Source organism: Haliaeetus albicilla, chromosome 12 (genome assembly GCF_947461875.1).
Source record: "Haliaeetus albicilla chromosome 12, bHalAlb1.1, whole genome shotgun sequence".
Taxonomy (NCBI): domain Eukaryota; kingdom Metazoa; phylum Chordata; class Aves; order Accipitriformes; family Accipitridae; genus Haliaeetus; species Haliaeetus albicilla.
In genome coordinates this window covers 6,159,312-6,186,797 of record NC_091494.1, presented here as the reverse complement: position 1 = coordinate 6,186,797, position 27,486 = coordinate 6,159,312, and the positions used below count along the sequence as shown (strand labels likewise).

Genomic DNA, 27,486 nt, shown 5'->3' with positions numbered 1-27,486 from the left:
CATGCCCATCTTCCTACACTGGGGTTCAGTGGAGCCCAGGCAGTGCTCTGGAGGTGTTCAGCACTCAGGAAGCTCTAGGCATGCTTCTCCCGGCAGTTTCAGTCACATAGTTTTTATTAATAACTCAGCAAACTGAAAATTACTTTGCTGTCTTATATAAGCCTGTATCGGGGTCTCTGTGCCTTTGGGCCCACTGCCTGCTGCCCCATAAGAAATTTGTGGTTACAGGTTTGTTTTACATCCAAAGAACTGACAGTTAATCCTTCTACATCCCTAAGGAAATGGTGAGGTTGGATAGGTGTCACTGTGTGCTGCTCTGCGTGGCTCACTTGGAGGTTGGTTTTACAACAGCACTGGGAGTCACACTGTAATGAGAGGTGTGGTGGCAGGTCAGAAAACAGAAAGTGTGACCACGCAGGGCTGGAGCAGCAGGGCAGGGCCGAGGTACAAGAGCAGAGCTGCGGAGGAGGACTCTGCAGGTAACATAGCTGAGAGGCTGTGGGCCAGAGTTCAGGGGCTATGGAAGGGCTGTTAGGGAGTCCAGGACTGAGAGAGCAAGAGGGGCTGCAGGGTGGGGTAAACAAGCTCTGTGGGAAGCTTCAAGCTGATGTAGCCACATTAGGACAGAGCTGATGATTGAAATATACCCTGGAAGGGTGTACCATCCTACAGGTCAGGGCAGAAATGTGGGAATAGAGCTGGGACATGCAGCATCATCTGATTCACAGTAGTCTTCTTTGCTCCTCACATTCCTCTGCTTTTTGTTCCCTTCCATCAAATCCAACCAGGACATTGTGTCACCAGATTGTGGGCTGGGCTGCAAAACAGGGAGGCTGTATGTGCCTTCAAACCATGGGGAGGCCTCCTGAGAAGGCCCAGCTACAGCAGCTGACAGCAGTGAGTTTCTCCACTTCATTCACACACAGCTGTCCAAATATTTCACTCCTCCTCTACCAGAAACAGCCAGACTATGTGTGGGGAGCAGTGATTAACATTTCTCCAGAGGAGACTCTAGGGCAGGACACGTTGGCAGGGCTGTGGGCATGGCTGTCAGGCTTCCATCCATCCTGGCTCTGTCACAAATTGCCGTGGTGACATAGCAGCATGTGGGAGACGATGCCAGATGTGTTCAGGGTCTCTGTTTTCAGGGTGATGCAGTAGGCTTCTTTAACTGGAAGCCAGCACACTGTGAGAACTAAGTGTATGGTCCTTACTGGATGCAAACCATTGCCCAGTGACAGTTTGAAGATCTCTCTTCATGAGCTGTGTTAATGGCAAAAGAGGCCAGAAGGTGGGCTCTGTGCTGGGCCACCCAGGGCCAGCCACGCTCTCCAGAGCCCATCTCTCCTCACTGTGGCATGTTGTAAGGTAGGGAAAACCAAACCTGGGTGGATACGTAGCTCAGGATAGCAGTCTCTGGCATGCCCTGTGTGTCTAACAGTCATCACAAGGCTGGGCATAAAAGACCCAAGCACACCCAATGTCTCTGCAACACACCACGCATAGGAAAAAAATAGTGTCCATCAAGTAATTCTTGACTGCATATGCAGCTTTGGTAATAGGGCACCTGGATTTCTCAGTGTGTCCTGTTTATGACTAGCACTACGGACAACACAGCCATAGACTTCCTTTGCATTAGAGAACGGACTGCAGAGGTGTGGTTGCTGTTGCCTGTTGACAGGTTTCTGGGCTTCCTTGCTAAGAACTGCTATACAGCTCTGCCATGTTTATCTTTTCCTTGCCCACCTTCACATAAGACTGGAAGTGATATAGCAGCAGGATACAAGAAATACAAGAAAATAGTCGAATCAGATCCTCTTCTAGAAGTCGCTGCTGAGTTTGAGGCCATACTTTCTTGCGTTTGATACTTGCAGAGACTGCATCTGACATCCAGTACAAAGACAGCTTCCACCATGGGTCACTGTGTGGCATATATTCAGCAACAGCAGAAATCAAAGAAGGGCATTGCAGTTAAAAACATGTAATGATAGAGTTTATTTCTGAGGAGTGGCTGATGTTCCAGAAATATTTGCAACCAATTTATTTTATAGAATGAGTTGTGGAGCTTTTAATGTAAATTAGAAGGCAAAATCAAAGGGCAAGAGGGGTCAACAATTATGATTTTATATTTTGGTTTTTAATCTGTTTTTCAGCGGGTTCTGCCTGCATACTGTGACTGACCTGAGCTGAGCTGATGCAGCCTTTTCTGTTACTTTAGCAAGGTTCTTGACCCTGGTACTGCATCTAATTATGTTGGGTTGGTTGTTTGGGGAGCTGCCATCTAATCTGCTCCCTGTTGTCCCCTGCAGATCTTCCACATGACCTACGATCTGGCCAGTGCGGTGGTGCGGATTGTGAACCTGATTGGGATGATGTTGCTGCTGTGTCACTGGGATGGCTGCCTCCAGTTCCTTGTGCCTATGCTGCAGGACTTCCCTGATGATTGTTGGGTGTCCCTCAATCGCATGGTGGTAAGTGCCTGCCCCGCTTGCTCCCTCATGGCCCTAAACCCAGGCCCTTGGTCACAGCATCACCATTTCAGCATTGACCTCCCAGCACTAACGTGGCATCCCCCAGCTTCCCATTTCCTCCCACCTCCTTTTAGGGCCTTCCTCCACTGTCCAGGAGGCACTTGTAAAGCCACGGCACTGTGGGCATGGAGACTCCTTGGAGGCGGTCTCCGCAACGAGACATGCAGAGCCGGAACCAGCCCCAGCAGAGCCTGCTGCGGGCTGCCTGCAGCAGAAGGCAGGAGCCAGGCTCCCCCTCCTGGCAGGAAACAGCAAAGAACAAGAATGGGAACGGTTTTCTGCTGGTATCTGGGTGTTCTGAGCCAAAGACAGGAGGCAGAGGGGGTCCTAGAGCCATAGCCGGGACTGATCCATAATTTCCATCACTGGTTCCAAGGCAACTGTTAAGCCTTCTGCTGCATATCCACTTGAAGGGTCGGTGTCATCACCCACCCTTCTCCCTGGGGAGCTGCACAGTATCCCATTAGAGGGGGCTGAAACAGACTCTGCCAAGGCACAGTTCGGCCTCCCATCATGGGATCAGTAGCCAGACTTCCCAATAATGTCCCAAGCTGTGCTGCTCACTCTGCTGTTTGATGTGAGGGAGATTTATACCATATGGTAAATGCACGGGGAGTTCATGGTACCTTTCAACCATTTCGCTGAGAATTCAGGATCTTTTATTCAAAGGGACAATGTCCAGTTGATTAAGCAGCAAAAACTGACAAAGCTTAAAAAATTGCCTCTTATTGCAGCTCTTAACCTCCAGATTCCCCTAGCCAATTTCTTCTTAAAAAAAAAAAAAAAAAAAAATCAGGCAGTCGGGCAGAACAGAACAAATGTAAAACGTATAAAAGAACTGCCAACTTCCCATGCCTCCCACATGCAGAGCTGTGGGCACATGCTGCCCATGCCTGAGAAGAGTGAGCATCCATGAAAAAGTCGTCTGTTTATTTATTCATTTCTTCCCTCTGCAATAATAATTCACTTCCTGCTGTTGAAAGGTGCCAGACTGACAGTTCTGGAGACTAGAACCCTTTATTTATCTACAGTGGAAGAACAACCCATGCAGCAGCTGCCTTATCTTCCCCCATGCTGCCTTTTTATTATTTGTGTGGCAGGAACAATGAAAGATCAGGGCCCCATTGTGCTTGTGCTATTCAAGTTCAAAAGGACATACAACTCCTCATCCTGGAGAGCTCAGAGGTGCAGACAGGTATCATCCCCATCCAATGAAGTGACTTGGCTATGGTGCACTTGCAGGACAGCTTCAGAGCAGCAGATTTGAACCATGTTTCCTTTACCCTAACATTTAGGTGGAGGCTGTTGTCTGATGGCAACAACTTCTGTCTACTTTTCCCATCCAGCCCTGGGGGAAGAGGTAAAAGCTAGGGTTGCAGAGCTACAAGTGTGAGTAGCACACTTGGCTGAAAGGCCAACAGATGAGAGCTGCAACACAAGCTGCAATGTGACCTGAAGAGTCAAAACAACCAGGTCTACTGGTAACTGGTGCATGGAAAACCTTCACAGAAGATAATAACTAACAATGGCAGACACATGCAGTAAGAGGAAGAATAATCCAGTGGCTGGAGCACTGACTGGAAGTGGGACACCTGGGTTCAGTTCCCAACTCTGTTCTGTTGGCAAGTCAGATGGGAGTCTCAGAGAGCTCTCCCTCCCCAGATGCTTCTGAGGATGAGTAAATACTCTAATGGTGGGTATCTAAAACAGTCTGAGACCTGGGGTTGTACTGAGTATGTTGCAGAAATGCATGGCACAAGCTAATGCACATTGGCTCTTGGACACTTTTCACTCAGGCTGTAAAGCTGGAAGACCACTTGTGTAACCCAGTGGAACAAAGAGCTGCAAACATATTGGGATCAGAGCCTGATGAGAAGGGAAACACAGCTAAAGTCATATAACCTAGAAAAAGAGTTACCTGGGCCAGACTATGATCAGAGGCTATAAATGACCATCAAGGTAACTGTAGTGAAGGGAGAGGGTCTTGAAAGGTGGCAGGAGACAGGACAAAGGAAGAAAAGATTTAGCTTAGGCACCTTTCTTAGCAGCAAGACTGAGGAGAGGGGGAAAGGATGCATCCCACAGGCAGGAGGGCTCAGCAGAGTCTCCAGGAGGGGCAGGGTAGAAAGCTTCTATCCAGAGCAGACCTTTACCAGGCAAGGGCTCATGCTGCAGCCTTGAGAGCCTGTGAAGCTGGGAATTAAACTTGCCTTGTGTGATTTTTTGTGCTTCTCCTCTACAGCTAAATCACCTTCACTTTTTCCACTTAATAAAAGTGAAAAAAAAATTATTATCTCAGTGACTGTCTCAGAAATGGAGCCTCAGGAAGCTGGGATGAAGAGCCAGAGACACTGTTATATGCCCCACCTATAGTTCAGGTGGCTTTCACTCCAGAAGCTGTACAGGAATTTGCCAGCCCCAAAATAGCTTGGGTTTAGAACATTTAACAAAGAGAATAATTAGTTCTTCTGGAATCAGCTAGTTTCTTCTCACATTAAGGTTCTGTCCTCTAATCTCCTGAGAAGATTTCCAGATGTGTCATTGGGACCAGTGATGAATCTGGATGGCATGATTAGTGCAACAATTTACATATAGTCTATAGTGAGGTAATAGGAGAGGCCACTGAGTCAGGAAACAACAAGAAACTGGTGGTCTGGGCTGTTCTCAGACTTTGGTGCCAAGATCTTGATAGTTTCCAGAATGGCTCTATTTGAGAGTTGTGATGGACAGGGTTGGAAGGTGGGAGGCCAGGATGGCATCTGTCTGTGACAGGGAGTTGGTAGGTTGGATTTTGGGACATTCTGTACTGACCTGGTCACAGCTTTGAGGAGATAAATATACTTGGTGCGCGACTGCCCTGATTACACACAGGAGCCAAAAAGCTGGGAGGGAACCACTGTAGGAAAAAAAGGAATCTTCTGAAGCTGCTTACAGCCAAAGGGAGCTGAAAGTGAGGTGCCAGATGCTTTGGAGGCTTTCTCCTTGAGTATGCTGGTGCTGCTCTTCCACCAGAGTTTCCCACCTAGTCACTTGGCAGTCCGTAAAATCAGCTCTGATTCCGACACAGCAGGGAAAGAAGATTCATCACCTTCCATCTGCTTCCTAAAGGTTTGATCCTCTTCCAGGGGTTCTGTGAAGGGTCTGGTATTGCCAAAAGCATATCGGGGGCTTGATAAATCCCTGGGTCCAATTCATCTTGGTGTTTTCTACATGCACCATGTTTCATCTTCAGCAATTGTACAAGGAGTGAGTCTCTGACTTCTTTCTGAACTGGCTCTAAAATGGCAGGGAAGGATGTTTTCAGTATTAATTGCTTAGCCCCAGTCTCAGGGGCTTCAGTATTAGCTTTCCTACAGGGCACTTTATTAAAAAGAGAAAAGCTAGTGAGTCAGCTGCAGAGCGGCATGTGTACGGGCAGCAGCATCTCCTCAAGACCCTTGCCTGGCAGCTCCTCATCAGAGAAATCTGAGCTCTGCTGAGACCTGAAAGCTGTTGGAAACACGTGGTTCACTCCTTTGGGTATTGTGCTGAACTGATAAACCCTGCAGGGAAGGCAAATATCCCCATGTCAAATGCAGCAACCTTGCATAGGAAATACTAATCGTCCTCCGTCTTCCCTTCTACCAAAAGAAGGAGAGTAGCTTTCCTTTTGATCTTAACCCCCCGCTCCCCGCCCCCCAACACATTCTTGTAGTGTTGCTGATAGAAAGGAGGAAGAGAAACAGATGCAGCATGTGTTGTGGAACACAGAGCAATCTCCTGTGTGATTCCTCACTCCCCCCAAGTCTCTGGTCCAGCAGATCCCTCCTACCCTCACTCAGCAGGCATATGAAGCTGTGTAGTAGATTATCATGTTTCATAAAGTCTGTCAGTGAGCAGCAAGAATAGGGCTGCTCCACAATGGGATATGAGCCAGGAGCCAAGGGTGCCCTCGCCACCTAGGGCACAGTCCTACCAGTCCGAAACAGGGTAGGCAGAGCAGAAGCGGTGATAACAGGGTCCATTGACCATTTCAGTGAAGGCAGGGTGACAGTCATGTCCAGGGCCTACCCTGAGAGTCTGGTTAGGAGCAGCAAGAGACAGGATGAGAGGCAAGGCTGGAAACAAGGCTAAAGCATATGTTCAGGGCCCAGGGCTGGGTACAGGTACAGCTAGCTCAGGCAAGGTCTGGGTGCTCAGGCCTGCGCTGAAATGGAGCTCCAGGAACAATGGGTGCATGGGTGGCAGTCGCAGGCAAGGCTGACTGGGGCAGTTAAGACTGGTGCACTCATAGTCCTGAGAAAATATCTTCTTTGAGGTGAAGGCCATGCAAAGCTCTCCTTGGAAATAAGCCCAGAACAGGCAGGTTCTGTCCGATGTGAAGTTCGACCTGTCATCTCCATCCCACTATTCCCTTCCTTTAAACTGGATCTGAAGGTTTGTTTTCCCGGCCCAGCAGTTACAGTGTTGTCCAGGGGAGGGCAGTGATGTTCAGAGGCCTTATTTCGCAGCTTGACATAAGTGGTGTGCAGTAGCAACCCCCAAGTAACAACTCTGTTGATAAGATCACTGCTGAGACAAGTGTAGGAGTTCACAAGATTGAAATATGCCCTTTCACTACAGACAGCTCCTTAATACTGTGAAATGTTAGTAGTGTAAGACAGGCATAACATTGTGCCTGTGGACTATGACTGTACGCCAAGAATTTGCCAGTACTTCTCTGTGTCTTTACTTCTCTCTTTCTAATCTTCTCCAGTAAGGGCTCAACCAGGTGCACTCAAACGTACAACAAACCCAGAACATCCTGTAAGACACCATACCGTTTCTTTAGGTGCTTCTGTAAGATACTGCAGAACCCAACACTGCCTTTGAAGAGTTCCAGAAACATGTCTCCAAGTATTCAAGGGTGGATCTGAGCAGAGGCATTGCAGTCCAGACACTAATCCCAGAGAAACCCTTATAGTACTGCCAGTGTGGATGTTAAAAACAAGCTAGTCTGAGAAACAGCTTCAAAGTAATTTTAACTCGCTTTTGCAAATGCTCTTAGTGCCCGGCGTGTGTCTGAGATAACATCCCTCTTGACTATGTTCAAGCACAGATCTGTAGCTCCATTTTAGCTTGCTTTGAGATTTGGTTAACAAGGAGTGATTTTCTTTCTGCAGTTTAAGGCCTCATTTACCTACCCTAATGGGCCATTTTAACCACTCCAGTATATTTGAAGTAGTACAACCCTCCCACTGCGGGGACTGGCATAGTGGTATATTGAGTGTAGGGGTATGGCTCTTACAGAAACAAGCTGTATCAGTATAAGGCACCATGATGCTAGTAAACTTGTGTCCATGGTACATTTGGAACCACTACTACTAGTCTGGCTTAAAGTGCTACATTCTTGACCTGCCTGCTTATTCTGTGGAAAACAAAAGAGTGTAGAGCAGGCCTAAAAACTAAAGATATACTGAGACCTGTAAGCAAAGAGTCATTGCATAGACTGTGCCATGAGGATCCAGTGCTCTTTACAGGTGCTCAAAGAGCTCAGAGGTTGTGTCCTAAAGGTAATTGCTCTGAAAGGTTTCCCCTTCATGGAAGTGCCTCTCTTTCAGCAGCCCTTGATCTCTTCTCCCAGTAGACCACATTGCTCAGGATATTTTTTTAAACACTCCATGTTTTTCTCCAGCTCTTGTCCCTCAGTCTGTCATTACTCAGCGATCTCCTCAGTCTGGCACAAAGCAGGCTGTGCTCACAGGGAGCCATGCTGCTGATGGGAATCGGGGTTGTGACTTGTAAGTGTAGACTTCCCAGGGAGCCAGAAGTGTTTCTGCAGGCAATGGAGGCTCAATGATCTTGGATGTTGTAGTTTTGGATGACTAATTCCTACAAAATACTGGCAAGCTTCCTCATAAGCAGCACTCCTGAGCAGTAAGTTGCTGGAAGAATGGCTTTTAAAACTTGAACCTGCCTGATACCCAGATGTTCCTCTTAGGCCCTGATCATTCATGGCAATTAAAGACCCTGGCAGCCAGTTCCCTGATATATCAAATTCCAGCTCAGCTATTCTTACTCTGTCTCCCCACATTCCCTTTGGAATTTCAGCTTGGCATTTCTTTTCTCCCTGCTCTCAATTCTGTTGTGGAAATGTGCTGCTCTGTTAAACTACTGCCACACTGAACTTGGAAGGCAGCAGCATTTCTGCAATGTCCAGTGAGAAATGCCTGCATGGGAAAGGAATTAATTTAACAAGGAAGGGATGGGATAGGATACCTGCACTACTGCCTCTTCCCCAGTAAAGCTGTGAATGTCCTGCCTACCTTTACAAGTGGTACACCATTTTAAGCAAAGGTTGGTCAAGTGTGACTGCTCCTGCCTGTTGTCTCAGGGTGACAACTTCCCTGCTGAAGCATGGACCATAGATGGGCTAAAGCCATAGAGTTTACAGCATTTGCCATTCTGTAAGTGCAGAGGCCAAGGCTTTATGATTGCTAGTACTACAGGGCTGAGGGAAAGGGACTCTGGCTCCTGGAAATTTTAACAGTGAAGATGCAGGGATGGCTGTGTAAGGTGTGTGAGATGTTTGATGTCTTCACAGATCAGAAGTGGGTCTGCAAAATGACACAAGACCTGGGTGGTAGAAAAATGCCCCCTCCCCCCCCCCCCCCCCCCCTTCTTTGGCCAGGACTCTAGGGGACACAGCATAGACACGGCTGAGGCAAAGGAGCATGCAGATTCACTCCTTTGGTGCTTACAACTCAGGCAGTACCCGTGCCCTGTGTGGGCAGCAGAGTGCTAATGCTCTTTGCCTTCATCTGTAGCAAGGCTCCCCTTTGGGCTACGACTTCTCACACACTGGCAAGCCAGCTGCACAGCCAGGAACAGAGACACCAATGGCCACATTGTCTCTTGTCTCTCTGTTGACTCAAGGGTAGTTTTTTCCAGTGCAGGAGGTGAACAGGTTCTTGCTTTGTTCAGAAGGTGAGCCCAGACAGGCTGGCGCCAGCAGGGAGCAGTCTCTTCTGGGGCTGTGAATGTGCTGCTGCTTCTGTGTCCACTTTGCTGCCACTTCTGTTGCTTTGCCCTTCTTGTTGCAGTGTGAATCAGGCCTGTCTTGCATAATGTAACTGAATATGGCCAGGGTAACACTATCGCCTGTCTTTGTCATGTGCTTATCTCCTAACCAAGCATTAACACTCTCCAGAGGTTCCAGCTCTTTGCCACAGCTCACAAACAGCAACAGTACGCTTTGCTTCTGTTTACTACTTGTAAGCTTACTGAAAAATTTCCATCAATGTTAGTGACACTCAGAGAGCTGTTTGCAGAGAGGTCATCAGCCATCCGCCTGACTGTGATTAGACACCTCCAAGGAGGTATCCAGTAAACTCCAGGGCTCCCAGCATTGCTGGTCAGTGGTGCGGAGGCTGCTGCTTCTCTCTGAAGGGAGTTCACAAAAGTATTGCTTGTCTATTTGTACAGGCCTTCTGTACAATGACCTTCTAAGCTGCCATGGTATATATATCTGCACAGCTATAGCTATAATGTTAACACCTTCCTAGGAACAGAAGGAAGACTGATGAATATACAGATTATGTGCTGCAATGAATGTCACTGTAGCAGAGGTATTTTTTCACATACCTTGTAATAGCAATGTGTGATGACAGTGCATTTATTTTACAAGGTTTTGTGGCAAGGACGTGCTAGCATATAATACCCACAGGATAGTAAATGTACCTTGAGCTGTTCCATGAACTCAAGCTAATCAGAATTATCATGAAACTTATGCTTTTTTTCCTCCCTACCCCATGATGTAATTGCTGAGGTCCTTCTTGTATTAGTTGCAGTGGGAGAGCACAGGGTGTCCAAAAGAAGCCGTTGACTTCAGCTGGCTTCTCACAGTGGTTTATTGCATCTCTCAAATGAGACCATTTGTAGTTTTCTCAGCTCCTTGAAAAAAGCCCTGTTTTACACTGAGAAGAACTTGCCGTCTGGACATTATCATCTTAATTTTCTGCCCTTCCCATCTCTTCAGGTAATGACCAGATAACCTGACCATTTCCTAAATTGCTGGGGAGTGATTTTGCCCACTCTAAGATCTTGCTGCTGGCAACCTTGCTCAGGCTGTCTTTTACCAGTTCTCTGTTAAAGTCCATTTCCCAGTGAAATAATCATTTGCTTCAGTTCCTTCTCCCACATGTGGGTCATTTTGAAAATATCCCAATGCATCATCTAAGTTTATCCCAGGTTACCAGTGTGTCAGACTGTCTGGCTTCCTTTCTGGAAAGTTTTGCTGGAAAGAGTACATGGAATTTGTAAAAACCCTGGCCAAAGTCAGTTAATGTCAGATGATTGAATTTTTTTTTTAAATTGACTGTGCCCAGCACTTCCAAGCCATCAAAGAATTAAGTTGCTTGTTTAACATATAGAGGTGCTTTAAACATGGACTTTTGAATCTAATGTTAGGTATCCTTTTCTGAAATGTGTACATCTCAGAGAATGTCTTGTCCCACTGCTAAAGCTTTGTCTGTCTATCTGTCTCTTTAGAATGACTCCTGGGGGAAGCAGTATTCCTATGCGCTGTTCAAGGCAATGAGTCACATGCTCTGCATTGGGTATGGGCAGCAGGCGCCCGTTGGCATGTCAGATGTGTGGCTCACTATGCTGAGCATGATTGTCGGTGCCACCTGCTATGCCATGTTCATCGGCCATGCCACAGCCCTAATCCAGTCTCTGGACTCCTCACGGCGTCAGTACCAGGAGAAGGTAAGGACTGGGCTTTGCAACCCTTATGTGACCCAGGGGTGGTTTACGCACTGTCTGGAGGAAGCTAGGGCTGTCAGTGACCCATGTGAAAGGCCAAAGGAGCGGTGTCTTTGTCACCATGGCAGTTTATTGGTAATCATACCCATCTGTTCGCTCAAACAGACCCTCAGGAGGAAATAGATGCAAGATCAGATGAATAATAGTAGGGCAAGTGGGTGATTCTTGTTGTCTCTGACTGTCTTGTTAGATCAACATTATCAATGTCACTGGTATCTAAAATTGGAAGTCACTTTTTCCTTTCTGAGATCTTGTTTCAAATCCCAAGTGAATGTTCCAGAATGTGCAGCTTTTGTTTAGCAAGTACTTTCTTTAAAAGTATCTGGATTATTCACTTCAGTGCTCATGAGTGAAACTACATAACAAACCCCAAAGCACAGATCAAAGCTCAGGAGCTCCGAACAGGTTCCCCAGGTAGCTATCAAATTAATTGCACAGTTGTTGAATTGCATAATGTAGGGCACAGACAGAAATGTCACAACTGATGAGGTTACCACTGCAGCAGCAGTAACTGGTGGTGGTGGGTTTAAGGTGATGCTGTGAATTCGTAAGATGGTAAGGGACAAACAGGGTCAGTTACTGTGATTCAGCTGATGAGGGGTATCTCATGGAACTGCATCAATTCATTCCCTCTTTCCGTGCCTTCAGTATATCGCTATGTGTACAATGACATTTTGTTATCTAAAGCAAAGGGGCTGCTGGTGCAATGATACTTTTACCTTTAGGACATAGACAGGCAAAACTTCTGCCTTCAACTTCTGGTTGAACCAGTAGGCCTGCACCTCCACAAAACAGGAGAGCTAATTGAAGAGTGACTGTGTGCAACTAAGAGCAAGGGCCTGTGCATCTCAGAGGTGAGGAAAGGACTTCACCACAAAGGCTGTAGGTTACTTTTAGGCATCAACAAAAGTAACTGTCCTTGATTAGTAGGGCTGAGGATGCTATAGGCAAGGAGGTCTTCTGGTCAGGATCTTATGGATACATTTGATCTGAAGATTAAGAAGAGGAAGAATTAGTTGCTAGCCCTATTCTGACCCTGCCAGGTGCAGTTTGATTAGGTGAAAGGGTAGGTGTTATTCAAGTGGGTAAACTATGGATAGCATGCACAGGTTAGGTGAATTTTTGGTTCAGGGTGGAGGTGGGAGAAAGGATTTGTTAGATGGCCTAAGAACAGGTTTGAGACATGAGGATTACAATGCTGGGCCCTGGAAAGAGAGTAGGGCAGAGAGTGAAAGCAAAGACGACCAGAGGCTGAATCATGCTTTGAGGATAGGGATGATCTCAAACCACAGCTAGGGCCAAAAGTGGGAAAAGCCTGGGAGAAGTGTGGAGGACTGGGATGCAACTGGAGCAGTGGGCTTTGTATAGAGTTTTACCACTGTGTTACAGATTGGCTGGACTAATTCTAATTGAGGGTAAAGCGTGCCAAAGAGAAGGACACTGCAGCACTAGGAGTGCAAGCTGATCAAATCTGTGTATGCAGAGTATATATTCAAATGTGTTTGAAGTAGCATAGAAGTCAAGGACTGATTTGCAAATCCAACCACCTGGTCAACCTAGCTGCAGCCAAGTTTACACCTACAGGACTGGGCACTATGATTTTTTTTCTCAAGCCAGGTCTGAAGACAAGGGCAGAACTTGACCCTGGAAGTTGGATTCCAGTCAGTGCTCAGGGAAATAAGTCACCAGTAAGCCAGCAAGGACTGCGGCGGGGGTGGCAGAAGAAGTGTGAAATGCTAAAGCCTTATTAGAATGTGGAGATGTGAACGAGAGAGTTAATCGATCCAGGAGAAAAGCTTTGCGACAAAAGCAGTGAGTAGAGGATTTAAGAAAGGGTGTATTTCTTGTGTAGTGCTTATAGCAGGTTCATTTCCCAAGGTATTCTCCTAGGATTAATGCCTCAGGGATTGAGTACGTTCATTTTCCTCTTGCAAATGGGACAAATGATGGCCTAAAAACAAATATGTATTTACTTTCTGCATTCCTTAGCACTTGAATAGCCATAATTAAAATGAGGCTGCTTTGTGATTTGCAGCCCTGCAACTCAATTTAGTTCAGTCCTCATGGGACAATGTGTCTGTTGAAGCGTATTACAAGCAAAGAATCTCAACAAGTTTGGAGGTCGATTGGTGGAAGCAGACAGCAGTTGAGACCTCTGCTGAGTACACCTTTGGGCTGCAAACAGGGCTCCGCCTCTCACCTCAGCAGAGGCTCAGGCTACAGAGACTTTAGCAGCTGTTCTGGCAGTAGCCAAAGAAAGGAGAGAGGGTGGGGAGGGAGAGGAATAGCAGAAATAACGTAGTGACAGGACAGAAGGTTATAGCTAGTAACAGTACTGACAGGCTTTGCTTTGTGTAACCTTCAGGACAAGGTTCAGGAGTGAATTTGTGGTAAAGTTTCAGATTGTCTAGATCTCTGCCAAACCAACTTGTTCTTCACTTGTACAAACAGAGCTTTTGAGAACAGGAATAAAAGCCAAGATGTGCTGTCTGTTGGCTTCAGTAGCAGGCTTGTCTCACTCTGGGTTGGATTCATTGAACATTTGGACATTCAATTCCAGTCCTGTCTAAATCTCCTCCTGTAGCATCTGACTTCATGCTATGCTGGTTTCTGCAAGGCAGGGAAGCTGTAGCAGATCGATGGGGTGATAGGAAGCATGGGGAATTTGGAAAGGGAAGTTGTACCTTCCAAGACAGTGTAGTGCCGAGGTTTCTGGGTACAAGTGAAGAGTCCCATGTGGCACAGAGCACTCACACCAGCTTAGGCACTGGAAGTGGCACAGCCATCATGTACGTCTGGCTCTGTGCCTCCCTTAAAAAGCTCTGAATCAGAATAGCTCTTTAGATCTGGTACTCTGAAGTGACTGTTTTATTTCTGGCCCCAGAGGCAAAGTTAGAAGGGACTTGCCTGTCCCATCTTGCATTGCAGAGTGTGTCATGCCCTAAATTACTTGCCCATGGTCACAGAGTCAGTGGCATGATCAGGAGCTGACTCTTCTCTCTTAACCCAGTCTGGTGTCTAACTCCAAAATATTTTTGCACCTAAGATTGGTGTCTATTTCCTACATGTGAGAGAGTATTACTACAAGTCCATCCTGAAGGATTCTGATAGAAAAATTTCCCAAAGTCATGCTGTGCAGTTACATATTATAACTGAATGGATTTGACAGCTTTGACCAAAGTGGGGAAGCCTCACATACCCGTTCTCACCCAGTGCTCCCTGCCATTATTCTCAACTGCACCGTTTCACTCTTGTGCACCACCTTTCATGCTTCTCAGACCTTTACTGAGCTGATTTCTTTTTTCCAGATTAGTTTTCTGCCAGATTACTGGGTTGAATTAGCTTACTGTAGAGTCCACTGAGTTCCAGGGCTGGTGCAGGGTGCTGGTGGAGGAAGTCCATAACCAAGAGCAGAGGTGCAAGGCCCTTTTCAGTTGTTTGTGGATCAGCTCAAGCCTTAACATGTAAGTTCATAATTGACTGCAAAATTACCCCGCAACCTGCAGTAACTGTGGCTCACAAGAGAGGAAGAGTGTTTCCTGCCCAGGAGATGAATAAACTAAACCGATATGCAAGTTATTTTCATGCTTTTTGCAGATTCCCCTATTAATTTCTTTCTCTAATCCTAAAGCTCAGCTGGATTAATATTTATGTCAAGTCATCACACACATACACGCCATGCTCCCCAGCAGATTCTGTAACCTTGAGGCTTTTGAGAGCAGTGATTGTGCTGCTTACTGCAGCCATGCTCCTTGGAACAAAGCCGAGAGAGACTCTGGGCTTCACTCTCCCATCCCAGCAGGATGCAAGCAGTGATGGGCATCCTGCAGAGAGGCTCAACTCTCGTGTGTTATCTTCTCAGGTACATATGGAAGAATGACTGATGAGAGGTAGGAATTGCTGCTGTCAGCATTGCAGAGCCCAGTAAAGCCGTAATCTCTCCTTCCAGAGCCTCATCTCTCCTCAAGATCTGTCTGATACACTGGCATTCTTTCAACCTCTCTGCACTCCACATTCATTCCCCTGCTCCTCTTCCTCCCTGGCCAGTCTATCCAATGACTCTTGTTCTTAAACTATATATTGAAACTGGATAGATACTTGCATATTCACTTGTCATTATCGTGAAGAAGCACCTGCTGCAGCACAGTTGCAAGTGGGCAAGCAGGTAACACTAAAGAGAGAATCAGTCTATAAACCCTACAGAAGCACTAATGCTATCACCTCTCAGTTCCTGAAACTGCCCTGCTTAATCATCAGCACAGCCCTTCTTGCCACAGGTTTATCCCATGGTCTGGCTATCCAAGCAAAAAAGCACTTTACTGTCCAACTATCAACACTTCAGCCCTTCTGTCATCAGCCTGAATTCAGCAAAGAGTAGTTGGGGAAAATTTAGTAATTGTAAATGCTGAAGCATAACAACTGGAATGTGCCATCTCTGTTGGAGGACAAAGCAGATGTTAGACCAATATTAATTACAGGGAAAGTGAGACACTGCCATTGTGCCTGTCTACTACAGGAGCTGAAAATCTGTCTTCTGGGCTTAGTCAGTCCTTGCTCTTTTTTGGAGACCAGCAGTATAGAGTCTTACTAGGCAACAGGTTTAAGGAGTGATTTGGGGTTTTTTTATGGTATGTAATTAAACTGTAGAACTCTAACAGCTACAGGGTGCTGCGGAGGTCCAAAGTTTGATTAGCCGCAGACTATTCAGACAAATTCGTGTAAGGAAAATCTTTCAAATGTTGAATGCTAACATGCAGATACAACCCCTGGCAGTGGGTATCCCTAATCTGCTTTTGTCAGAAAAGCTAGGAAGGTATGGCCAGGAGCTGGATTGCTGTGTGCCTCTCTCATTCGTTCTCCTTTTCCTCAAAGCACCTGAAACTGTCAGAGACACACCACCAGGTGAGAGGAGCCCTCAGCCTGACCCTTCATGGCTACTCCTGTGTTTTTAGGCTGTTCTACTGTGCAGTTCGGTGTTCTGAGCTGCCTCCAAATGAATGTGTGCAGGGAATTCAGTGCAGAGATCCTAGCTGGGGTCCTGAATACAGTATAATCACATTAGCCTGGCAACATGCCCTTGCTGATTAGCCCCTCTCCACCCCTCCTTTAAGCAGAGCTAATTAACTCAAGCACAGCACTGTACCAAAGCAGTATTAATTCTTGTGGCTCCAGGGTTGGCTCAGCCAGTGCTACCTTGGGGACGACACAGCACAGATACATTAAAATAACTAGTGTCAGCTGCTCTGTTAGTGTGGAGTTGGGCAAAGACTGTCATTATTCCCATGCCTACTCTGCCACAAAGCTGTCAGATTGGAAATTTCATGTTTATTACCAGTCTGGACAGGATTTGAAGTGACATTCCCAAGATGATTGGTCACCAATGTCTGTAGGTTCTCAGGTGACATTTCCAGATTCCTGGAGTTCAGAGGGGTTATGTAGAAGTCTCCTCCTGAGCTAACGTCTCAGTTCTGGATGTCAGGAAAGCCGCAAAGCTTTCTTACTCTTCTGGTAATGTGTGTGAAGGAGAGGGTAGGTAGCGTGCAGCACTCCAGAAATTAAAGGTGTCTGAAAAATTTAATCAAATGCATAATTTAATCAAATTTCCTAATTGGAAAAAGTTTGGAGAGCCTTGCTTTATCCTGTTATGACTGCACTAGTTGTGTATTATCTCAGTCTGTTAAGAGATGGCCTGAGAACTATTATATCCCATGTTACTGTCAATCAAAGCATTTGGGGTTGATAACAAGGCTTATAAATGATGTGCTTTAGTTATTGTATCTAGAAGGAAGGGCTTCTGATGTGCACTGGGCTTGGTGTTTCAGCACTGCCTCTAGGTAGTATTTTCTGTAATCAGGACTGGGTTTTCTGGCTGGTTTGCAGTCCAGAGTCAGCAAGCGAAAGGAGCAAGGTTAGATGCAGCTTAAGTTAACAGGAGGGGTCCGGCTTCCCCCCTGACGTATTAAAGAATGGCTGGAATAGCAAAGGGTCCTCCATCCCCACCTGCTCTGCATACCCACCCACATGAGATAGTAAGTCCAAGGAGGCTGCCAGAAAATTGCAACCTGACGTAAGCTGGCCCTCCTTTGTGTGGGGATGTGGACCACATGACCGATCCCCAGAGGTCCCTTCCAACTTATATCATTCTTTAACTCTGTGATTCAGTCTCTAACTGCTTTTAGGCAATAAGCAGCCAAGATTTGGTGAGAATGGCTGGCTCAGGATTGTGCATCCAGCGCTGCAAGGCAGCTGTCCTTTTACAGATACCACATCCATCTCGATTTTAGAAGAATGTTTGTAAGAAATAGATAATGGGGTGGTATAAATAATGATTCGTTCAGTTCAGCCAAACCAAAAAAATCAGAAATTTGTGTCAATTGTTTTAAGGTTATTTAATGCTTTTCATGAAAGAATCCTGGGCTGGTTATAAAATGGAAATGTTTTCTGAAGGAAAACCTAATGGTTTCTTTTAAAAACATCTTGCAGTTCAAATTGCCATCCCTTTATGGCCTTAACTAAACTGGGGTCGAGTAGTTTGTGTTCTTGCAAAAGAATATTTCATTGGTGAACTTACTATTCCTTGTTTACCCATGTGTTACTAAAAGAAGCCCCATTCTGAAGCTGTAAAACATGTCTTGATATCTATGAGGTGGTGATCAGTCAGCACTTAAAGCAGACAGTTCAGTGCCCAGGTGTGTGTGTCCATCTTAGGGGTGGCAGTGCCTATATGGACTGTATGACTGTGATGAAGTGCAGGGGTACATGCAGTACCTTCTCCATGCTCACATGAACAAGGGAGGGAAGGAGTCAGCGACGTTGCAGTGTCTGTGTAGCACATCTTTACAGAAGGAGAAACGAAGCTGCTGTGTAGATTGCCTTCCATCAGCAGGTTTATGTTAGGGATTTGTCTTGGTTTGCTGTATCAGAGATACTGTGATTATAGCTAGGATTTTGACATCTTATTTCTGAGAGTGGAAGCTGGACAAATAGCTCTGTTCTTGAGCAATGTCGATGACAGCCTGGTCTGAGCAGTATGTTTGTGCATGCACGCACTGCATGTGTTGTCATGGAAAGGGAAGTGCTCTTGCCTCAGCAGTTCTTCGTATCCCAGTGTGGGATTTCAAACTTCATTATCAGTTTTGAAATTCATTTTGGCACTTGAACTGTAAATAAATAAATAAATATATCATAATGCGAAGTTCTAAGCCTCCCTGCTGAGCCATCTCTCCTGGCAAAAGGCTGCTCCCAGCAATACTGATTTCAAATTGCACAGACTCACTGTTCCCTTTTCCCTATCTCTGGCTTTTGTCTGGTGACAAGATTTTACCTCATGTCTCTCGTTTTGCTCTTCTGATAAAAGTAATGTTGATCTCTTTTTCCCCATAACACCTCCAGATATGTAATCCTGTGACATGACCTGACATCTCCAAAATATCCTGTGATACAAGTTTCATAGTGCTTAATGAATAATAGAAGATTCATTGACCAGGTCCAAAAGTTCCCAATGCTGGACTACTGACTTATGCTAGGATGTGACCTCTCAAACCCAGCAAGGCATCCTCTTCAGGTGCTTTTCCCAGGCTGGAGCTAGTCATGGAAAACAAGCTGTTTCTGTAGCCATGATGTACAGGTTTGTACATAATACATTCATCATTGCACTACCTTCCCGTGATGCACAGGATTAGACCTTAAGGCTGAGTACCTGTAAGAGCATACAAATGGTGCATTGCCCACAACATTTAAGGCAAAGAGAGTTATCCCAAAGTTCTTGGGTCTGCTCTCCTCGGACCCCTGAAGTTAGCAGACATTTCCATTGCTTGCAGCAGAGCCAGGCCATGTCCTCTGGGTGTGTGAATGCAAACTCAGCGCTATGTGCTAACAGCACCATCCCCCGTGGTGGGGTTCCCTGGCTTGTGCTGTGGCTACTGCAGCAATGCAGCTGATGGGCAGAAGTAAACAACTGTTTCATCAGGCTCATAATTGACCCTACACAGCCTGTTGACATCTCACAGCTCAGAAATGGTATTGTCTGAAGCATAATCATTGCCTGAATAGCTACTGATTAACAGCAAGGGGAGGCAGCTGTAGCAGCTGACCATTGCAGCCATCCTCAGTGTAGTGAATGTTGTATAGAAAGTGGGAAAAAAGCTCCTCGAATTTTCTGCTAGTGTCTGTGGTCTTTGTAACACAGCAAGAAATAAAGAGCCTGATTCTAGGTAAGGTAATTTCTGAAGGTATCATTGAAGTAAGGGTAAAAGTGTTCCATGTTTTTCAGCATTTAACATGCAACACTTAAAAGTCATCTTCCTGTAGAAATTTGAGCTAGTGCTGTGGTACAAAATTAACCCACTCTTTGGAAGAACTCAGAACCAGGACATTACATAAAGCTTTTTGCAGAATGGAGGTAGCTATCAAATACCTTCCAAAGCTGAAGAGTAGATCGACGTGGGTTTACATTTAGCTCATGAATGAGAAAGCAAAAGTAACACTGATAATGTTTGCTGCTGTGCTAGATGTGGTCTGAGTTGTTTTGGTTGAATTGGTATTGAAATAACCACTGGTTCCTATACAACCTGCTACAATTTGCCTGTACCACACTCTGATCCCCTCCCACAACTACCACTCCTCTCATGCAGGCAACCCAGCTGTCTTTCCACTTACTAATTCATTTAGAGTTTCCTTTGGTTCCCTCTGTGAAGGAATTCAGCTCCTGCTTCAGCCTCCTCTGTAAGCCCATCCTCTTGCTGCCTGGGGGCTGGGGAATATGGAAAGGACAGCATATGCCTGAATACAGCCCCTCTCAATCACCTTCCTGTTGCTACGGAGAAGACAGCCCTGTGCACATTTAATTTTATGAATGTCTATATTCTTGTTGGAGAACAGCAGGGCAGTGCTCTCGAGCATGAGTATGTGTGTAGAACCAACTGCATTCCTAAGTGCTGGCAGACTCTGGATAAACTGTGATAGCCTGCACCAGTAACAGTTCTCAGCAAAATTTCAGCAAGAGGAAAGAGCAATATTATATAAGCAAGGACTGACACTAAATATGTACAAGCACGGAGCTCTGTAAAGGGAAACCAACAAAGATTACACCAGCAGTGTCAGCATGATTTTATCATGTTACAGAAGTTCCCTTTTCTTCCTTTAAAACACTCACTCCTGGAGTCATTTGACTCCATGAGAACATGTGTCTTGATCATTTTGAGTAAGATGTAGATCTGGTCATAGAACAAATCCTGAGGATGGGAATATAAATGACTTTAAAAGACAAAAAAAAAAAAAAAGGAACTCAGTATTTATTTGGTTTTGATGCTTATTAAATGCTGGAGAGCTGCACTGTTTTATTCCTAATCATGGTCAGATTAAATAAAACAAAGATGCAACTGTGTCCCATCAAGACACTCCATCTGGTGAATCTCATGACTTGATCTTTACTCCTGTGAAGCACTGATTTACCTGATAGAGCTACAACATTGTATGTCGTGGCTGCTTATGTGTATCTTAATCCAGTCTCACAGGATGTGTACTACCAGCATTTGAAATACTGTCAAGAGCATCATAATTTTTCACTTAACTGAAAACGCATTACTCTGCTTGATTCTCCTTTTTCTTATGCAAGTGCATCTCTGTTGACTTTCATGGAGTCCAGATCTGGAGACTGTGACCAAGATTAAGCTATGTCCCACAGAGATTTCAGCCTGTTTCTGGAAGGATGTAAACAGTACAACAGCTCTGTATAGGAAATGTATATTTATCTTTGGGTAGAGGTAGACAAGCATCCCAAGTGCCTTCATTACAGTAGGTTATGGGTGTGTGCCCATGTTGGTAGGCATACTGTGAAAGTGTGTAAGTATGTTTGAATTAACTGAGGTGCAAAAATGGAAATCAGCATTTCTCTGAAGCTCTGAAGAGTGATGTGTATGGACCAAAAGAAGAGAGAAGATGCAGGATCCGTTTTATGTTCAAAAGTAGGGCAAGGAAATAGTCGAGCCTTTTCAGCCACTGATTTATTACTGCCAGAGAGAGGAGGATTCATGACAGGGATTGAGGGCATGGAAGGAGTTAAAAATATTTAGTTCCCTTTGGACTGTGAGTGATCTGAGCTTTGGTAGAAGGGGAGGGGAGTTGTGAGACAACTAGGGAAAGTGGCCAGTTATAGAAGGAAAAATACTCAGCTAAATGGTTTCCTTTTGATATATTAATACCTCCTTCAAGGGCTTATTTGAGGAAAAACAGACTTTAAAAAAATGAGTTAGGATTTAAATGGACTCGATTGTCTTCAGAGAGATTTAAATAATTCCTAAATGAGTCTTTTTAGCTGAACTCAGAGAGGCCACTAATCTCTGTGTGTTCCTCTGAGCACAGGTCAGACTGGGGACATGGAGATGAGTAGGAGACTGAACAGACAAGTACAAGGGAGAAAGGAGGCAAAAGGGGGCTGTTGGGTTAGGCCTGGCCACATCTGAAAGGCACTCAAAGGGGTGCCAACTCAAGGGGGCATGAAGTGGCTTTAGAGAGTGCCAGATCTGCACGCTATCAGGGCCTCAGTTAAAAAAGGAAGACCTGTCAATTCAGGGTTATCAGGCAACGACTTTAATCCCCATGCACTCTGCTGTTGACGTTCACCACACGATTACCCTTACCCCTTTGCTTTGTTCCATCACTGAGGGTTGCTGGTGACCTCAGGCGTGGTCTTGTTTAGAGCGTAGAGCTGAGAAGAGATGTACCTCCCACTACACTTTGAAAGGCCCTCCCTCATGCAGTTTTTTAGTGGCCTTTCAATTAGTCGCTGTTGATGCTTGTTGCTGCAAGAGTGGTGGCCTTCAGCCTGGTTGAGCAGCTCCAAGGAAAGGGGGAAAACCCCACATGAATCTTCAATTTACCGAATGTAGAGAGAAGGGGCTGATGCTTTCATTTCTGAGCACCTCTGCAGACTCCATCTGTGTGCAAGGGAGAGTTAAGAGCCCACAAAACTCACCAGCTGGCGTGGGTGAGAGGAGGTGGCACTAGCAAAGACAGGAGGGCCAAGATGCATACTTCTTAACTATGACAGAGAATTATGGTTTCTTATTTTACAATTTTCTTTTATAACCATGTTTTTAATCGGAAGCAGAACCTTTTTTTCTGGTGAAGTAAATTTGTCCTGTTTTTACTCTGAGCCTTATGTAGGGACAGTGATTGTAGGAGAATCTGACAAGCCCTAGGGACTTTGCAGAGCAGTAATTTATTGCTCTTTGTTACAAAGCAATAAATCCATGTAGAGCAGTGAATAAGCAAAGAGTCTGAGCCACCCCATCCAGCCGGTGCTTGTGAATCTGAGAAGCTGGGGGTATTTTTCCCGAGAAGCAAAGGTCAGTTGAAGATTGATAGCAAGTGCTTATGGTGGAGAGAAGAGGGGTAGCTGGCAGGTGGCTGGCAGCAGGTGATGAGAGGCATCTTGTGACACTGGTCAATAGTCCAATTCAAGACATTGGGCTAAAACTGAGAGTATAAGTGATATTTTTGGCAAATAATTTATTCAACAAAAAGGCAGGATTAAAACAAGGAGAACTGTTTCTGGATTTAGGATAAATTTAATAACCCTGAGTCAGCAAAAGCTAGTGCCTAATGATTTCCCTTTCCATAATGAGTGTCCTGCATGTCCTATGTCAGATTCGCCAGGTCCCATGGATGTCTCAAATGCTGCAGTCGCAGCAGACATCTATGTTTAGGCATCTGAGCCAAGCCCTTAAACTTTCAGCATTTAAGAGCATAACCTGTAAAGTTCTCAACGGGCTTAGACCAGTGAGTTGTCCACATGTGAGATGTTGGTTTCTGCTCCCTTTATCTCCCTCATTTACAAGCTGCAGACTCTGTGCAGCACCCAGCATAGCACCACCTGACATAGCATCCTGCCAGTCTCTACAGAACTTCAGCAATCCAAATAATAAAGTGCAGCATTCATTGCCAATTCTCTGCTTGGCTTCCTGTGGGGAGGTGGTGACTTGCTTGACTTTGATCATGCTGTAGTGATCATGAATATTTACAGCCAGCTCCTCTGCTGCTAGCTACAGACAAAAAGCTCTGGAAATGCCAGGAAACCCCGAGTGTCCCCTCTGCCACCTTGGCTTCTTAGAGTAATTCCTTCTCCTCTCTGGTGCAGATCAAGTTGTTAGCATGCAAGGCAGTGCCAGCACAGACTGTACTGAGAGCAGAGTGACACTGGTGTGTGCAGGGGAGGTCTGTAATGAGCAGAAGTTCGGTAATTAGGCTCTTCAGCACAAGCTGCAGTAAAGGGACATTCAGGGACAGATTTACTGGGGAGAAGAGGGGAAAGATGGAAGGCAAAGGGGAAGCGTGGTCCTTTTGTCAGCATTATTTAGTATGGTATACGGTCAGGATCATATTCTGTGCTGTGTACGAGTGGGAGGGAACATGACAATTGCAATGGACACACCTTGTCCCTGCAGCACCTTCAAGGCAAGTGGACCCATTTACAGTCTTGTGCCCTTGAGGAAGTGTCATTTATTCATAGAAAGCACCATTCATCCCCAGATACTGCTCTGCATCAGTCAGAGCGTGCCCTTGTATTCCCCTCTAAGTGACATGATGGAAATGCAAATTATTAGGTAAAAACATGGACAAGTTAGATAGCACAAGTGCATGGGGCAATAGAGACCAAGCAAAAGGTGAAGAAAATAGGGACCTGTGCAGCCCCAGGTGGGAAAGCAAAAGAGCCGTCATAGCAGGGCAGACAAGAAGAACACAGAGGAGAGGAAAAGCAGGCCACGGGTACTGCAGCTTCAACTGAGTAACTCCGATTTCTGCCTGTGTGTGTCCTTCAGTTTGTGACTATGAACATCCAAGGCAGAACTGTGTTCTGCTGTTTTGTATGGCCCCTGGTACAGTGGGTTCCTGTGCTTGGCTGAGGCCTCAAGGTGCTGCACATCACTTACTGGTCTAGAGCCAAGCTGCCAGGTCATACACCCTGGCCCCATTCTGCTATGTGCCATGGAAAAACCTTCTCTTGAGGGCACTCTGTAATTTCCTTGCTCTCATTCTGCACAGGGTTTGGACGGTCTTCGCTCAGCAATATTTGCTGAGAGGAGATTCCCAGCTGAGCAATTCTTACTCATCTCTGCTCCCAGCTTTTGCTGTGTGTGTAGGGGAAAACAGGCACCTGGGCTGCTCAGCACCCAGGGAATGAGGAGTTGTCTCCACAGTGTAACTGGCTGAGGATAAGTTTAAAGGTTAAAACATGGGGCAGCCATTTGGGGAATATACCAAAGGTGTCTACAAACTGCCCATGTGTTCAGACAGTTGCTCTCCCCTGCACCAGATTTATCTGCCTGGGCCTGGCTTGGCGTGAAGAAAGCAGGTATGGGTACAGTCTAGCATGTGCTTGTCCATGAGTGGGCACCATTTGTCGCATGTCCTGGTGACTCCTTCTCTTCCTCTCTCCCCTGCGCAGTACAAACAAGTGGAACAGTATATGTCTTTCCACAAGCTCCCAGCAGACATGCGTCAGCGCATCCATGATTACTATGAGCACCGCTACCAGGGGAAGATGTTTGATGAGGAGAGCATCCTGGGAGAGCTGAGTGAACCCCTCCGAGAGGTAAGGAGGGGGCAGTGAATGGGCAGTGCATGTTCCTGTCGCCTTCGGCAGCTGTGGAGTTCCTGGTGTGCAGTGTCCTGTCCTACTACTTTGCAGAGGACACCATCAGGTGATGGGAGTGGTGGGAGTCCGGCTTTCCCATTAGCCCTGGCTGTGTGCATGCTCTAGTGTCATGCCCAGCAGAGACAGCACATCCATGTGTCTGAGCAGCCATAAAGGCCCCATTTTGCTTGGGGCTGTACCTGTTCCTGTGCTGTGCCTAACTTTCTAGGAGAGCAAGGCCAAGAAGAATGTGGTCCACAGCTTGGCTATGTCTTTGTCGGAGACAGTTTCATTCAGAGGAAGTGACTGTCCTAGCCATTGGTGTACATCTGGTATTCCCTTGCCTTGGTCACGGCAGAAGTCACTGCTGTGGAGAGAGAAACCCAGGCCTTTGGCATTTGCAGGACTTCTGCCTGAGTCTGTTAATTGCTGTGGCACAAGAGATGTCTGACATAAAGGCAGTGGGGGCTGCAATATGCAGGCCCTGCCAGCCACTCAGTATGTGAATAGGTACCTCTTGGCACCTTTTGAGGTCATGGCAACTTCTGGCAATGTCATCCCCTTTCCCAAAGAGCCCCTGCAGGAGAGCACTCTGGAAAGTGCCTTGCTATTACCTCACACTTCTGCAAGACCCCTTCCCTCCCCATGCAAATGTGTACCGCTGCCTGGTATGGCATCTCAGTAAGCTCCCACCTTGTGCTCCCTAATATTAAGCTGTATCTCATGTGTTTATATAAACCTCTGCACGGTGTGCTGGCCTCTTCTGTGCCCCCTCCATCAGCTGCAACAGCATGTAGAGTCAAAGGAAGGAGGAGCCTTCTAGCAGGGCCCACTCTTCAAAGGAGTATTTACAGAAAACCCCCTTCCCTAGCTGAATCCTAGCAGTGCAGGTTCTCCTTAGTATATGCCTCCAGTGTCACCCACAAGCACTAGAAGCGGTCTTCCTTCTGTCTTCCTCCCCCCAGTAATGTACCTCCACAGGAGAGAGAAGAACTGAGGATCTACCAGTCATATTTTAAAACTAGTTCTGCTGAAGTCTCAAAGGGAAAACCTGAAAAGAATCCCGGTGAGGAGGAGACAGATGCTTCCCCAGCTCTCTTTCTTCTTGCTCCAGTCATCCAGATGCTCCCTCCCTGCTTGGCTGTGGAGCATTTTGCTGAGGTGATTTACTCAGTATCGCTTTCTGCCGCTTTCTGAGTCTGAGCTGACATGGCACAGAGCAGCTCCTGTGCAGTGGAAAGTGCTGTCATACCCTCCAGGTGACCCCAAGCCACAGGAGGAGGCACAGTCCCTGTCTGCTATATGACAGCTGAACAGCTGAATTGGGTTTTCTTCATCTGAGGTTGATGATCCAGCCCATGCCCCAGTGACTGCTGGGCACCTCTCCCTCCCCTCTCTTGACCCTGTCCCCATCTGCCCAGGATAATTCTTTCTCTAAGCACCCTGGCACATTTGTGCTGTTTAATATCTCATTGACAAGCAAGGGCAACAGAGAACGTAGGGCTGCCAAGGTGAGTTATAACATTTTCCCAGAGAGGAGCCCTGGGCTTTTTCATACAGCATTTCACCAGTGCTATGCACTTCTCTCACAGTCCAAGGTTTCCTGCAGAAAGAGGTATATTGTGTGTATTTGGGAGGTTGGGGGGTATTGTCCCTGCTCAGAGAGAAAGCATATGAAGGAAAGCAGTGAGGCATGGTGCCAAGCTGTCAGCTTCAGCTTGCACTGCTACATGCTCTGAGCATCTGGAAGCCCATTCCAGCCTGCACTGGGGGAGCCAGACTAAGGGAACAGCAATTTGCTTTTCCCCACTTTGTAATGTAGAGGTTAAGTGGGGCATCTTCAAAGGCTATTAGATGTTGACTAAACATATGTGTGTGTCTTTTCTGCTCCCTGTCCCATCTTTTCTCCCCCTTCCCACTCTCTCTTTCTCTCTCTCTCTTTTGCATCACATCATGGTCAGGAAATCATAAACTTCAACTGCCGGAAGCTGGTTGCCTCCATGCCCCTCTTTGCCAATGCAGATCCCAACTTTGTGACATCCATGTTGACCAAGTTGCGGTTCGAGGTGTTTCAGCCAGGGGATTACATCATCCGGGAGGGCACCATTGGCAAGAAGATGTACTTCATCCAGCACGGGGTGGTGAGCGTCCTCACCAAAGGCAACAAGGAGACCAAGCTGGCAGATGGCTCCTACTTCGGAGGTGCGTGTTAGTCAATCAACCTTACACAGCGATACCCACTGCTATTGCTCATACGTTTCTTAACTTGTCCTGGACGCACAGGGATGGCAGCATGTGGAACTGATACCCCAGGCACCTCCGCCTCCATCCTCCATCTCTGTTCATCTCACCTGTCTTGCAGCTTCCCATATAATAAATTGCGCAATGGGAGGTGACTGGGACTTGTAGGCAGTGTAGGAGGGTAGATAATAAATAATAACAAAACGGAGAAGAGAAATTTATTTCTTGTAGGTTCATTTCTTTTTGCCTCAAGCAAACTGACAGATCTGTGAAGCTGAGAACCTAAATAAAAAA

General features: G+C 46.3%; 1 protein-coding gene across 1 annotated transcript in view; it reads left to right on the top strand.

Annotated features, from left to right (window-relative positions):
* Positions 1 to 27,486, top strand: part of HCN4 (hyperpolarization activated cyclic nucleotide gated potassium channel 4) — a 115,880-nt gene that overhangs the window by 61,998 nt on the left and 26,396 nt on the right. The window contains exons 3-6 of the mRNA XM_069797783.1: positions 2,310 to 2,471; positions 11,040 to 11,258; positions 24,763 to 24,909; positions 26,913 to 27,153. Coding sequence (XP_069653884.1) covers positions 2,310 to 2,471; positions 11,040 to 11,258; positions 24,763 to 24,909; positions 26,913 to 27,153 — 769 coding nt within the window. The remainder of the gene's footprint in view (positions 1 to 2,309; positions 2,472 to 11,039; positions 11,259 to 24,762; positions 24,910 to 26,912; positions 27,154 to 27,486) is intronic.